General features: G+C 45.0%; 2 protein-coding genes across 3 annotated transcripts; one reads left to right on the forward strand and one right to left on the reverse strand.

Annotated features, from left to right (window-relative positions):
* Positions 1–1,542: 1,542 nt before the first annotated feature.
* On the forward strand, positions 1,543–3,763 carry LOC100837429. 2 transcript variants are annotated; one of them, XM_014902496.2, is made up of 3 exons: positions 1,543–1,806; positions 1,907–1,983; positions 3,117–3,763. In XM_014902496.2, the coding sequence occupies exons 1-3, from the start codon at positions 1,609–1,611 to the stop codon at positions 3,442–3,444; spliced, it is 603 nt and encodes a 200-aa protein (XP_014757982.1). In that variant the 5' UTR covers positions 1,543–1,608; the 3' UTR covers positions 3,445–3,763. The 2 variants fall into 2 exon arrangements, with proteins under 2 accessions (XP_014757982.1, XP_014757983.1); XM_014902497.2 differs by having other exon boundaries at positions 1,543–1,800.
* A 5,953-nt stretch (positions 3,764–9,716) lies between these two features.
* Positions 9,717–12,458, reverse strand: LOC100822889 (cytochrome P450 76M5). The gene is made up of 2 exons (XM_003576540.3): positions 11,407–12,458; positions 9,717–10,472 (listed from the first exon to the last, which is right to left on the reverse strand). The coding sequence occupies exons 1-2, from the start codon at positions 12,310–12,312 to the stop codon at positions 9,843–9,845; spliced, it is 1,536 nt and encodes a 511-aa protein (XP_003576588.1). The 5' UTR covers positions 12,313–12,458; the 3' UTR covers positions 9,717–9,842.
* Positions 12,459–15,241: the final 2,783 nt, after the last annotated feature.

Raw genomic sequence — 15,241 nt, forward strand, 5'->3', positions numbered from 1 at the left:
TATGAATCGGAAGGAGTAAGAAGTAAGAACTGGTGTAAAGGATGGAGAAGTTTTCAACTGCGGATTCATATCATGATCTTTTCCTCGGCAACGTTACTATACTAGACCACAAAGACCATGATGACGTGCATTATTGCACTTGTCAATTTTTCTGATAGAATGAATGTATGTAATACATAAAGTCATGAAGCATGATGCCCAGTTTTCATAAACTACCCCATATATTTTAAAAAATCGGAAAGATAATATGGTAGATCTGAATTTGAAACAGGGAGGTAAACTGAGAAGAGGACAATAACAATATCTTTTTTTTTGTGGGTTATAACAATAGTATCTCTGCATTGAAAAATCTACATCAACACCAAAATCTTCAAACTGCTTGATTGCCTGTTACAAGGCGAGTTGATAAGAAAATGACATTGCCCATAAAAACAATTCATATAATCAACCTATCAGGCTGCGATTTATTACCAGAAATAGCATAAACACCATTGTACCAAGATAAGTTTAGGGGCAATGGATCACACGTCCTCTGAGCAAGTCGTCTTGATTTCTCCACAATTGTGACAATTCATGCCGACTGGAAGGTGTAAAAAGCCAAAATAGTGAAACCTTAATATTGCCATTAAATGTGTGATTGACCCAGCGCTACAGGATGAACCAGGTTCTAGGGCACACGTCACCCGGCAATGCGAAATTCAAGGGCACACGTCACCCGACAATGTGAAAGCAATTATAGTCGTCCACCTGTTGGCAACGCTAGCAGCCAGCGACCATAACAATTGAATATAAAATCTAAAAAACACTATTGACTACAACATAAAAGCCGATCCCGCCAAAAAATGGTCCCATTTGAAGCAATGTGCCTGGTTGAAACCCTCCTTTTTCACATCCGATGCCCTCCTGTCTCGTGACCTTGAGACCATCCAGATTTGACCATCTTGATCTTCAGGTAGTTATCATTTTACTTCTCTATATAATTGTCAACTTAAGTAATGACGAGAGACATGTCATTGGAGATGCTCGGTCCATGCTTTAAACCATAAACATCCATCTATGCTCTCAACATATACCGGAAGAACACATAATTCTCCGTTTTGCCATAGACAATCGATCATCGCACTCACTATTCTAGGACACGATGATAAATTTTTATGCCGCTTCATTGTACGCGAACGGTATAATCTATATATCACCACAATTAACGAGCTATTACTACTTTGATCTATTTGTCAAGGCGTGCGCAAAATAAACAACTCCATGTGATGTTGTATATACTCGAGAAATGGGTGGATGGGTGGATAGTCTAAATAAGCACACCAAAAATACCAATGTTCATGAAGTACTATTTATCTTAACAAATATTCATATATGTGAAAATATGACTTCATGAAAATCGATTTAAAAGCGCCATATTTTGGTACTGAATATTAATCATTCATATTTATGGCTGGATATCAATTACTCCTTGCTAGGCTAGCAAACATTTATTCGTGACCAGCTACCACGGGACCCACCCATCCCTTCCCCTCCCTTCCCCCCCCTCTCTCTCTCTCATTCTCTAATTCTCTGCGCACAGTTGACCACATAGCTAGCACAGAACTTCAGATGGACTCGTCCTCCCCTCGTGCGCCCCGGTCAACCTTCCCAGCCACCGGGCACGCTCCAACCAGCCTCACAAAGCCTGCTGAAGACGAAGCAGCAGCGCATATGGCGCTCGATCTGGTCAAGGAGAAGGAACACCATCCCGTCCGAGCCGAACCTCTCGAGATCATGCCTTTCCGTTTCAGTTCATCCCAGGTCGAGGTCGACGGCGAATTAATCCCATCTGTCTCTAAAAATACCACACCGTTCTTTCCTTTCTAGCCAAGATTTCTTTCCCTCAGATCCATCCATTTCTTTCCAGGCGAGCAAGGACGTGGAGGAAAAAACTTTGGACAGAACTACGGTGATGATGACCTCCAGATCAACAGAGGGGATCCGGTATTTATATGCTCTAAAGCCCTACGTTTCACTTTTGCATCTGTGCGCATGTATCGATCTTTTGTTGCGTGTTTTAGATCAGGTGAGGACTAGAGATGAAAGGCTGAGTGCAGTCAAGAGTTGATTGATCTATATAACCGTGGTTTATGGCGTTCTATTTTGCATCCACGTAGCCAAGAGGCTCGTGCGTTTGATATTAAAAAAGAAGACTACGGCTACTAGAGAACACACCGAACTGCTCAATCTAGAGTTTTCATCTGCGTGAACGATTAAAGCCGCAGAACAAGGCAATGCTGATTTTGACATTAACTGAAATAAATCAAAAGGAAATTTATGATATCTCAATCAAAGATTGTTCTGATGTTTTTGCAAACCGGGCTAGCCCCATTTCCATTAACAGCTTGTTTGACACTTTGACTCCTATTATTTAGACCATGAATCCTAGAACCTAGTTTGGCTGGCACATCGGTATGATTGGGCATGTGCTATTTACATTTCTCGAACTCTAAATTTATTGTACTATTCCTTTACCTCGGTAATGACAATCGAGTTAACCCTGATTGGAAAAATGTAGAACATATGCTTCTTTTGATTTAATTTTGGTATCTATGTAGAATACAGATTGTCGTCTAGCTGCACAATTTAGACTACCATTTCTTGGTTGGTACTTCGTGCATACTTACTATATGTCGTAGAAACATTTTGGGTACTAGCTTGGTACTACCTCTGTCCTAACTTTGTGCTAAAGTCAAATTTCTTAAAGTTTGACAAGGTTTATAGAAATGTTTTACCAACATCTGCAACTTCAAATTATAAATTCGTCATGCTATGTATCCTCATAGTATACTTATGTTTTGGAATGGAGGCAGTACAATATTTGGTAAGACTTAGTTCTCTTGTGTCTAGTTTTCGGTACTCAGCATTGACAAAAAATGGTTGTTTGTGTTCATTTTGTACATTTCTTCATTTTGAACTGATATTCCATATGTTTTATCCAGTTAATATAATCCTGATCCATGTCAATCTCGAATTCTCGATTTTTGTGTTAGTATTGTTTTGCTATGGATTTTGTTAGTACATGGACGCAATTTTTCGAACTGCAAAACTAAGTAATGCCATGTTTCTCGTGGCAGCGATCAAGCACTAGGGGAGTACGGTGGCCAGCCGCTGTTGATGGAAGAAGTGCGGCGGTGTAACCGTGGCAATGGCCGTGGCAGCGTGTGCAGAGCGATCGCACACCCCGGCTACGTCTTGTGCTTGAGGCACGTCGAGGCCCGTCGCAATAGCTACAACAAGTTGCAGTTAAAGAGGAAGCAGCAAGCCTCGGAGGCTGCAGGAGATCTGAAGGACAAGCATACAGCAGCTGGTCCACCTAATCATCTTTCATCTCAGATAGTACTCCTTCCGTCCGGTTTTAAGTGTCGCAAATTTTATCTAGATACGCATGTACCTACACAATAAAATGTGTTTATGTACATGCATATCTAGGAAAAATTGCGACCGGACGGAAAGAGTGCTTGCTAAGACGGGCGAACCGGTAGTGGTTTATGATGCTACTACATACTCCCTCCGATTCATAACAAGTATCTTAGATTTAGTATTATGGATCGGAAGGAGTATTGAACTGGCTTAATTCGCCGAGAGGCAGAAGCAAACAGTAAGATCGCTCCATGGCGAGCAGATGGTGCCAATCAGATGGATCTTTTGCAGCGTGGGGGAAGTCCTCCTTTTCGAAAAAAATAAAATTGAGCCGTTGCCAGGGCCCCTTTTGTTGATTTTATCTCTATGTGTTTGCTTTGAACTCTACTGTCTCGTAATGTTGCTGCACACTAGGTTGTTAATTTCTGGTCTCGCTTTTGCCCAATGGAACGTATGTTTGATTCTTAGTGTGCACAAGCGAGAAAGGGTATGCTACTGCATCTGGTTTCAAACAATGTCCAACTTTTCATTGTATTTTTCTCTATTGTTACTCCTCCTCTTTATTCAAATTTGCTCTGTTTCTTTGTTGGGGAAATTGGCCAGGAGACACCGTTATTTTGCGGTCTTTGCCCAAACACCGTCCGATTGTGGATTTGTCCAATACCATTACCATTTTCGGACCAATTGCTGAAACACAACGCCCGTCCAGAAAAGGAAAATCTTGTGAAATTACATTCTTACCCCCTTCTCTTATTTCTCCAGCACAAACCGTTTCCCGTCACTTCCTCTTTTTTTCTCCAGTCACCCGTGAAGAACCCTAGCTGCGACCGTGCTGCTCCCGTCGGGCACTGCTGCCTCTGTGCGGCCACGCTGCCCCCGCTACTGCCCTTGCGCCCGTCCGCTGCCTGCCCTGCTCTGTCACGCCCAAGACACGTCGACATGTTCCATTTCCTTCAAAGATTTTTTTGTTCGATGAAAGAGAGCTTTATTGATAATTTATTAAGTCATTGTAATCAAACTCGGTGATATAGATCGGTGCAGCCAACCATCAAACTGCCGAGTTTATGTTCCATAGCATTTCCTGTCTCTTTTAGTATGTGTGATCATGACCTCAATCAGATTTTGTGCACTGGTTCGAATTGAAGCAAAATGCCGACAATCTTTTTAAGATTTTTTTTTCCAAAATTGGCGCATACCGTACTAACTGAAAGGGTCAAAATATTCATTAGAGAAAAAAAAACTATTCAAAAAAGACATCCCAAGCAAAAAAAACGTCATGAGCAGTCCAAAAGGTCAACTTTCTGTTTTTGCACTGACAGTGTGTTTCATCAAATGACCCAAAAATTGTAATGGTACTCAGTAAATCCACAATCGGGTGATGTGTTTGGGCAAAGGCCACAAAATAACGATGTCCTCTGGCCAATTTCCCCACGAGCTAACTGTCCGTGCATTGCAACAGATATCAAATAACCATAACTTTGGCATGTGGCATTATAACTGTATCAAATAACTGAAACTTTGGCACCATAAACTAAGCTTCTGTAAAGGTATAGCAATTCTCCAATAGACACACCTATGGAACATGGCTTGACTGCAAATGAAACGAAATTTTATTCAAACATTAGACTGCTCCCAGATAAATCACACTTCATACGAGCATTGGCGAATTGCCAAGACCTTTGACTGAGCAGACCCATAAAACATAAACTGCTTCATTTGGTACCAACAGCAGTGCTACAGGGATAGCATGCTGGCAGTCAAATTGGTAACAGCTTTGTAACTACTTGGGAAGGATATTATTGCTCATCAACTACTCCGAAGTTCAAATTTACATCCTGCAGACACAAGGTCCTCGTTGCTACGATGATCTTCTCTTTCCAGCCATCAATTAAGGTGTTAACAGAAATAGTTCTATCGTTAACGTACAATTTTGCAAGTGCATAAATCACAGATCTTTCCTTGCAGATGTAGTTTTCTCAGTACCGCCGATCAATGCACCAAATTCTGGAAGCATAACAATTCTCCAATGTGAAACTGAAGGGTCTCTTTTTTTTTAAGCAAACAGCAGGCTGGGCTGCTGAGTTTCATTGCAAGGGGTAGAAATACAAAAGGAACTACAACCGCTCGAGCAGAGCAACCAAAGGAAAAGAAAAAAGGGAACTACGGAGTAAAAGAAAAGCCGAAGAACCGAGGACGGCAAGAGAGGAACTAAGACACTAATCTCGCGGCATCAGAGTTCCTCGCCTGGCCATGTTCCAGAGCTGAACAGCATCAGTGATCCTCATCATCTACCATGCAAGCACAAACTTCGAATAAGATCAAATAACTTTGAATAAAATCATGTTACCTAAACAGAAAGCATGCGTACTGTAGCATAAAAGAAATCACAAACTTTGAATAAAATCAAGTACCTCGATGAAGACATTGTTGAGGACTTTCCAAAAATGAAGAATCAAATGAGATATATACCTCCAATAACCTTTTCAATGAGCCCCTTCTGCAAAATGTTGGGTGAGGGTCAATATACTAACACAGTAGGGAGCTTCCCTGCTGTTTTTCGTTAAAAAAAAAGAGGTCAATATACTAATTACACGACCTGCTGTAAAAAAAAGAACTAATTACATGACCTTCACAAGCTAGAACATGTCTCTATGTTTTCTTCTTCTTTGTAATAAACTCATAACAGCACGACAATCATCATGTGCTTCAGATTTTGATGGAGTGGTCGATCCCAATGGAAAATGTTTCTGAAGATACAGTTCAATATTATTTGTCACCTCTCATTGGATGATGTTCTCCAATACTTCGATGGAGGCCGCCGAGGGGCAGCAGTGAGCGTGGAGGATGATTGGTCAGGGTCGAGTCTAGCGGAGGCTGGTGGCTCACGGCCGCCGGAGGAAGAGTGCTTGAGCACGGGCCTTGCGGTTGCGGAGGACCACGGCACAAGCTAGCACGGTGCCACGGTGGAGGTACAGAACAGGCGACCTGCGCTGGTCCAGGGTGGGAGAGGTTGGCGCTGGTCTGTCAGCGACCTTCACCCTTCCGGCTGGGCTGCACAGTGGGCCATATCGTTCATGGGCTACGGCCTGATATCAAAGCACGAGCCGCAATACAAATGTAAGGATCTCGGCAACAAGGAGGTTTGCTAGGAACGGACTTGACGGCGGCTTCGGCCGAGGCGTGGCTTAGGGCGTGTGTTGCTTCTTCTTCCTCCTCGTGTTCCTCATCTTCTCCATGAATCCTTGAGTTGTAACCAAACTAGATGATGATTCAGTAATACAAGTACTAGGTTCCTTACATCTGGTATCAGAGCCAACCATCACCCTTCCCAGTCGATCCCCACCAAAAATCCACAAATCCTCTTTCAATTTTTCTCCCCATCCACCATCTGTTCGTGAGAATGTCCAGCCAGCCAGCGCTTCTAGATCGTGGTGTCGCGCTTGTTGTCGACTGTGCTATTTACCCAATCAGTGAAGAATTATTCCATGACATCTTCGATCCATATGGTGTGGAGCAGATGGTTGTTTATCCACCCCTCACATCTAAGGGAGTCACCTCGGTGGCTGCCCAAATCCTCTTCTGTTCCCGACAAGCAGCGACACAAGCACGAAAGGAGTGGAATGGCCAATGCATCTACAAAGGTTGCTGCTCCCTAAGAATCTGGCAAGCTTTGTGGGACGTGGAGCCATCGGCCACATCGACGACTGCAGCCATTGCAGCGTCATCTGCGGCAGCGCCGGCTTCCTCCAAGCCCTCTGTAGAGGCGTCCGCCACCGTCCCGGTTGTGCTCGTGGTCAGCGAGGGCGGCGGTGATCTCACATCGGCGGCCATGCTCACGGACATCTCCACACCGGACAAGACTTCTGCTACATCCACATCGGGCAATGACCTCATTGTCATGTCGCCCACCATCTGCTCGACGATATGCCCTGGAGGCACGGGATCTTCCCCAACAACTTCACCGACTCTCGTCCTTGTAGCTGTGGCGGACTCAACGGCGATGGTGACTACTCCAACAGCGGCCACAACGACGGCCCGTGAGGACGATGTCCACTTCGCGGCCTCCAACTCCTTGGTCCGCGCACCACCGTACAACGCAACGCCGATGGCTGCCGATCTCATAGTGGCCGTGATGCACAAGGTCGACGAAGATGACCCCAACTCTGTCACCTCTGTGGCGCCCTCCACTATACTTGACGCCAGCCACAACATAGGCACCACCAACTTCAATCTCATAACACCGGCTCACTGCTTGGCTGTGTGTGTGGTGCATAAGGGAGGCTCCCCTGTCGCCGCATCCTATATCAGGGCTTCGGACAAGGACGACTTGGTCTCGCAGTTGATCCTGTTTTCGCCAACCGCCACGACAAACTGCATAGCGACCATGGCAACTCCAGTGGTGGACTTGTCGATCTCTTGAGTACTCTCCATGTGTGTGGCACCGGACTCTAAAATTAACGATGGCTTGCAGCTGAAGCCTCCATGGCCGTCACTTGGTTGCTTCTTTGGCAATGTGTATCAAGTACAACCATGGCAACCACTTCAAAGTCTGCAGCAACAAGCTGTTGCAAGTTCATCACTGGATGGTATGATATTTGATTCTAATCAGTCCTTGTTTCCTTGGAATTTGGGTGGTTGCCTGCATGGAAATAGAACTCGATTGTTTGCTATAATTGGCACTGTTAGCAGAGACTCATCATCATTATTATTTTGTGATGAATGCTTGGGATCACCATGGGACCCGGGACAGCTAGCACTTGTTGAGCATGAGTACAAAATTCACTATTCCAATTGTTCTGTGTTCCTGACGGTTAACACGTTGCAGAATTCAGTGACTGCTATATTCAAACAAAAGCCGTGTTGTACTTGGGAGGTATATTTCTGTGACCAACAATTGCAATGTTTTGTTCAGTTGGATTCAATTAGGTGGGTTCAACTCAAGCACATACCTAAGCAATATCTTGGATTAGTTGCCTGTGAAGATTTTCAGTGGGCAATCGCATGGTTCTTTTCATTAGAGTATTCAGCTGTCTACAACAATTGTCATGGCTTTGCCTCAACCAAGACAAGGGTACTGACTAATATGCATTACATTCAGTTATGTGAAGCAAGAATCATACTGGAGCAGTGGCCCTTTGAGCTGTGCTCATTGATTTACATGGTGCCAATTGAATTGAAGCCATCATAACTTCATATCTGAGGACATTGCATCAGAAGTGTGTGTTGTTTATTCTCACAACCCCATGAACTCTCTGGGCTACTGACAACAGGTGCTGCACATTTTGGTTTTCTATATGTTTCATGGAAAATCGCATGGTTGGTAGTGGCATTGTCTTGTGCATATTCAGATTTGGGAAGTGGTGAGAGTCTCATCAACAGGTATAAGCTACTTGACTCCAGGGAGGAATTGATTTCAGCTCTGTTTTTCCTAGTCCTTGTTTGCTGTGTATCATTACAGTCAGCATCAAATGGCCTGAAATTTTAGTTTGCTACTATTTTATACTTGTCCATACAACCAACCCAAGTACATGAAAATTGGAGTGCTGATTCCACAGAAATGAGCTCATGGATTGATACTTGTGGCATCCTGAAGGCTCATCATATCCTGCTGGGTGTTTTGCTTATTGGAGTGCTGATAGTATGGTCACATTTCACAAAGGGGGAGGATTGTCAGTGACCTTCACCCTTCCGGCTGGGTTGCACAGTGGGCCATATCGTTCATGGGCTACGGCCTGGTATCAAAGCACGAGCCGCAATACAAATACAGGGATCTCGGCAACAAGGAGGTTGGCTAGGAACAGACTTGACGGCGGCTTCGGCCGAGGCGTGGCTTAGGGCGTGTGTTGCTTCTTCTTCCTCCTTGTGTTCCTCATTTTCTCCATGAATCCTTGAGTTGTAACCAAACTAGATGATGATTCAGTAATACAAGTACTAGGTTCCTTACATGGTCCAGGGTGGGTAGGCAGCGATGGTCTAGGGAGGGCCGGCGGTGGTGGTCGAGGGCTGGCGGCTGGTGGACATCTATTTTCCATCGTTGTGGATACGAACGATTTTTTGGGAGACGAATTGTAGCAGTGAAAATTTGATACGGCAGTTCGTTTTAGATCTGAACTGTAAGAGTGGGTTTAAGTTTTATTTTTGAGCTTAGAGTGGGTTTAAGTTGTTGTTTAGTTTTCCATCTCTAATCTGTGCCATTCGTTTTAGATCTGACGGCTCATGACGAATTTTCACATTTGCACCAAAAAGTCATTTTCACTGGATATGTTCCCTTCGTTAATAATCATAGTTGCTTAAAAATGTATACACAGCGTAAATTTATCACTACATAAACCCCAGAAAATGGCTTTTAAATCGAAGAATTACATATAAATTACATAACCGCACTAACCATGTGCCGTTGCTTACATCACGGTCAAAGAACACCCTATGCACACGGTGTATCACCGGAACACCGGCACCGGCACGGCCTTGAGCGGCGTGACCATTTTAAGCGACGTGCCAAACCGGTCCCTGACATCCACGTCGGATGGCTGCATCCCCTTGGGCAGCCTCCACTCGAAGGCGTGGAGCAGGGACGCGAGGATCAGCGTCACCACCCTTGTGGCCATGGGCGTCCCGGGGCATGCCCTCCTGCCGGCCCCGAACGGCATGAACCCCAACCGGTGATCTTTGCTCCGGAAATCCACGTCCGTCGCGGCCGCGCCCAGAAACCTCTCCGGGACGAACTCGTCGGGCCGCGGCCACGACGCTGGGTCACGCATGATAGCCCACAGGTTGACGATCACCTTGGTGCCCTTGGGCACCGCGAAGCCGCCGACCTCCGCGCCGTTGGCCATGGCTTCGTGCGGCATCAGGAGCGGGCTCGCCGGATGCAGCCGCATGGTCTCCATCACCACGGCACGGAGGTACGGCAGGCTGCCGATGTCGGACTCGTCCGGGTGCTGCTTCGAGCCTAGAGCTTCCCGCAGTTCGGCACGGACTTTTGACATCACGGCCGGTTGCCGGAGTAGCTCGGCCATCGTCCACTCCACCGTGATCGAGTTCGTCTCTGCCCCCGACACGAAGAGATCCTATACACGCAAAAAAAAATCTGGTCAGTTTGGTTTCGGGTCAACGGTAGTTTGACCAAATGGCATTGAATTCAATCAACGACTCAAGCACACATCTTGAAAAGATAAAATCCAAAAGATCAGTCTTCTCGCATGAGGGAGATATCCGTTCAATTTTACTAATGGCATCGCATCAGTAAAATACTTCCAATTTATAAACTCAAAAATAAGAGTTCAAAATTATAAGTTAAAAATATAAACTTCCAAATTTTAGTTGCTAGCTAGTAATACAGGTTAACATGGCGGTAGTATAAATTAAAAAAAAACAATGTAGCTAAGACAATGATTTGTCAGATGTATGATGGAATTCTCCATTGCCTATTTTGGTCTTTTGGTAATTTTTTTAGAAAAACGATCTGGCTTTTTTCTCCATTGTCTATTTTGGTCTGTTATTGATCAATAACTAAAGGCCTAACAATCCGTAGCCCGTAATTTGATTCCTTAGTTTAGACATTGTTGTTTTTAGCTAGGACCAACTTTAATTTCTTTCCAATTTCGTGCCGTTCCAAGAACTAGAAAGTCCACCGAGACGGCAATACGGTGGCTTGCAGGGTTTGTTTAGATTTGTTCAAAATTTGTCCTACCAAATTTTGAGCCATGTCTACGGGCCGTATCTAGAAATTTAAGGCCCAGTACCAAATCTAAAATGAGGGCGTACATGGATTGGATGAAGCGAGCAACTAGCAGTTTGTTTGCAAATATTTTATTTATATATATACTCTGCGACTCAAGTCTCGAGAAGACGTTCCTGTGAATGTGCGTGCGTTTGTGACTGTCGATACGTGTGCACTTACGTTGTACGGGATGGATTAACGGCTTTTGATAACCAAAACAGTCAAGATGGCAACGTACTTACTATTGTTTGTACGGACTATGAAAACGACTGATTACATACCGAAAGAAATGAATTGATCGTCTGAAGGCTGAGCTGATCCTCGGAGTGAAGCTGGAGCAGCACGTCCAAAAAGTCATCTTTCCTTCCACCTCGGCCGGTTTCCATGCGGCGACCGATGATCCGGTCGAAGAAGTCGCTAAACCGTCTCAGGCGCCCCGCGGTCCGCCGCCGGCGTCCCTGCAAGTCCAGCGCGGAGAGCACGGGGAAGAGGTCCGACAAGTTGGGCTTGGTGACCTCCTCGACCATGCCTTTAATAAGCGTCTCCAGCTCCTGCGCCCGGTCGGAGCTCACGTCGGCCACGTCCTCTGAGAAGAGCACGTTGGACACGAGGTTGAGGACGCCCGAGAACACGACGCGGCCGACGTCCACGGCCTCCCCCGCGTGCGCTACGCGGCCGAGGCAGCGCACCAGCTCCCGCACCTTGCGCTCCCTCACGGCGCGCGTCGCGTCGAGGCCGCGGGCCGAGAAGAGGTGGCTGGCGCACACGGCGCGGAGCCGCTTCCACAGCGGGCTGGTGCAGGGAAGCCAGATGATGGAGCGCTCGTGGTTGCCGAGCGCGCGCCCGGCGTCTGTTATGGAGCGCGCCGCGAGCAGGTGGTCGTGCTTCTGCAGGACGTCACGGGCGCCCGCCGCGGAGGAGGCCACGATGGCGGCCGCCGTGCCGAGCTTCAGGGACATGACGGGGCCGTACACCCCCGCGAGCCTCGCCAGGGCGTGGTGCGGCTCCTCGCCTTGCAGGTGGAAGATGTTGCCGAGGAGAGGGATCGGCGCTGGGCCCGGCGGCCGCCGTGCCCGTGCATTGCTGGAGCATGTCTTCGGGCTGTTCTTGCTGGAGACGAAGACTTTGTATAGGACGCAAGAGGCAGCTAAGATGTAGAGGAGCCATAGTGTTGTGGAAGCTTCCATCTTCGATTTTTTAGCGAGTTAGGAACTTCGATGTGCTATGGCGCACTGTTGTTGAATCAATTGAGCGGTACGGTCTCTTATATAGTGGCGCAAGCATTTTATTTGGACACATAAAACTAGGCAAAACCTAAAGATCTCAGCTTAATAATAGTCGCCGATGATCGTAAACAATTCTTAACCACCTTTCTCCAGCTGAATTTGAGTATCTGGATTTGAAATTGCCTACAACTTGATCGACTTATAAATATACTATTCCCTCCTACCCATATTATTTATCTCAAATTTGCCCAAATATGAATGCATCTATGTTTAAAAAACGTCTAGATACATGTAATATTCCGACAAGTAATTCCGGTCAGAGGGAGTAACTATTTTCTCAAACAATATGGAATAGTAATCTCTGAACTAATAACTAAATTTATGTACATTGAGATGAACACTGACTCTTTATACAACAAACATTGAGTTGAAGAATATTTTAGAAACGCTGTACAATTTGGTCAAATAGAAATCCAAAAATAATACTCCCTCCGTCCAACAAAGGATGTCTCAACTTTGATCAAATTTGAATGCATCCATACACTAAGTCATGTCTAGATACATTAAAATTTTGACAAACTTGAGACATCTTTTGTTGGACGGAGAGAGTAATGAAATTTATGTAAAATGAACAAAATATAAAATAAATATATGGAATAGATAGTTAGAAAGATTTACACCCGCATATCGGACAGATTCAACAGGAGAGGGAGGAATGGAAGGTTTCTTCAGTATCTTCTTGTTCAGTGTTACCGAATTGGAGCATCCGTATCGTTGTAGCATTTCGGTAACACTAGACAAAAAACTATGAATTAAAACAAGTCTTGTGTAGTGCACCAATGCAAAATGTCACAATAGCAACGAGGTGTAGTAAGAGTAAAGTGGTGAGTGTGAAGCTTGAATATAGCGCACACTACATAATTCCACATATTATTTTTGGATATCATGAAGTCGTCTTAGTAATGAAAGACTAAATTCATAAACTTAAACTCACTAATACGTATGTTGAAAGAGTACTTATGGTGGCATGAGAATATAATAGGAGTATCATCGTTGTACCTGAGCTATATATCTACTAGGTAAAAAAGCTTAGTTACGACGATGAGTTTACGATGCACGTGGGTGTCCGAGGAAATACATCCCGAGGTTACACCAGATACCTCATTCATGTTTGTTACTCAGTGTCACCGAAATAAAACATCGCTACTTATAAAATACTGAGGGTTGTACCACATTGACTGTAAACATGAAACGTACGTGAAACGAATAGTAAGTTTCAGACATGATCAAGGGCAACTATTTGTAAATCTGCGTGAGTCTAAAGAATCCAAGCAATGTTCAAGACCTGCACCGCATCCATGTTACCTGTTGGAAACAGCAAGTGTTTGATTATTGACTTGCCTCTGACTTTTTGAACATACGAACATGTTCCCCGGCCGCCCATCCAACCACCCAGCAGAGGATTCCCGGCCGTGTGATTGGATTGGATCAGAGAGCTTATCTGCCTCCAGCACACTAGCAAACGCCTCTCGTTTGATTTTTTTAAAGCGGGGGGAGTGCACGAACACGATGGCAATACAATACGAGCTCGCCCACCGGCCACCGGCCTAGCGGAGTCGTCTGATTGAGTTGAGCGGAGACGACGGCAGCCGTGTCGCGCGCCGGCGCGCGTTGCGGAAGCCGACATCGCGAGTTGAAGTAAACAAACGCGCGGGCGGCGGCATGCTCTCTGACTCTGCCACTCACTGCCGGTGAGAGTAAAAATACTTGGGCCAGTTTCTCGGTGGAACTGGAGTACTACTGGAGAACGACAGTAGAATCACAAGAAGATTAGCGGATAGGAGCTGACATAACGAGATAAACCACTTGCCCCCAGTTGAGTTTTTCTATCCCACATGTGTCACTTAAAATTAGCACAGTTGCAAATCAGCCAGCAGGAAAAAGCTGGCATGGGTAGTCAGCTGGAAACAAAGGTTGACGGCAAGGAAAAGCCCTGCGTAACTGCGTAAGCGGGGGATGAGTACACACGCTATCTCAATAGATGGCTTCCGGATAGGCTATTCGAAATAAAAGTATGTTTTTTTTTTCAAATGAGTTTGGCGAAAGAGGTTTCTCGACTGGGCTCTGGGCTCGCCCATTTTGCAACAAATGGCATATGGGTTTTGGACCCATTTGCTAACATGTTCTGGATGTGGCCGAATTTGAGTTCCCAGGATAAGGCCTTCCTTGTTCACGTGAATTGGATTTTTGTAGGACTGTAATTTTTGGGATAGACTTTTCTCTGTATCATTCCAGTTTTATTGGATGTACCCGAAGGGACTTGGGATATCTTTTTCTATTTACGTTATGCGATTTGTCAGATTGTAGTTCGTAGTTTTCTTTTTAAAAATTCTCCTTTGCATAAATAGGAACATATTGGAAAAATTCCTATGGCCATTACAAATGCTAAGTCTTACGGCTGAGAGAGAAGGAGGTTAGCCTCCATCACACAAGGATTGTATGCTTGGTTTTTGTGTTGTTTTCCTGACTTGCATTATCTTTTCTGTAGCTACTCTGTGCAATTCTTTTTTTTAAAGCTACTCTGTGCAATTTGTTTTTTGTATACAGGCCATGCAAAGAAAAAAACTTACACCTGTAATGACAAGTGTACAGGAATGCTCACTACATCTATCTTTGTTTACAACAAACGGAAGAAGTATTTGAAATCGGGGTAGAGCAATAAATCCAAACGCTTCAAACACGTCTCTATTCTATTAGGGTGTCTTTGGTTTGAGCCCAAAGTTGACCTACCAAAAATTTGCCTAGCCAAATAATTGCTTATGATTTTGCTAGCCCATGAGTTAGCCAATTTTGGCCAAAACATTAAACTAGAATTGACTATGGGACATTA

The sequence above is a fragment of the Brachypodium distachyon genome, chromosome 4 (genome assembly GCF_000005505.3).
Source record: "Brachypodium distachyon strain Bd21 chromosome 4, Brachypodium_distachyon_v3.0, whole genome shotgun sequence".
Lineage (NCBI taxonomy): Eukaryota > Viridiplantae > Streptophyta > Magnoliopsida > Poales > Poaceae > Brachypodium > Brachypodium distachyon.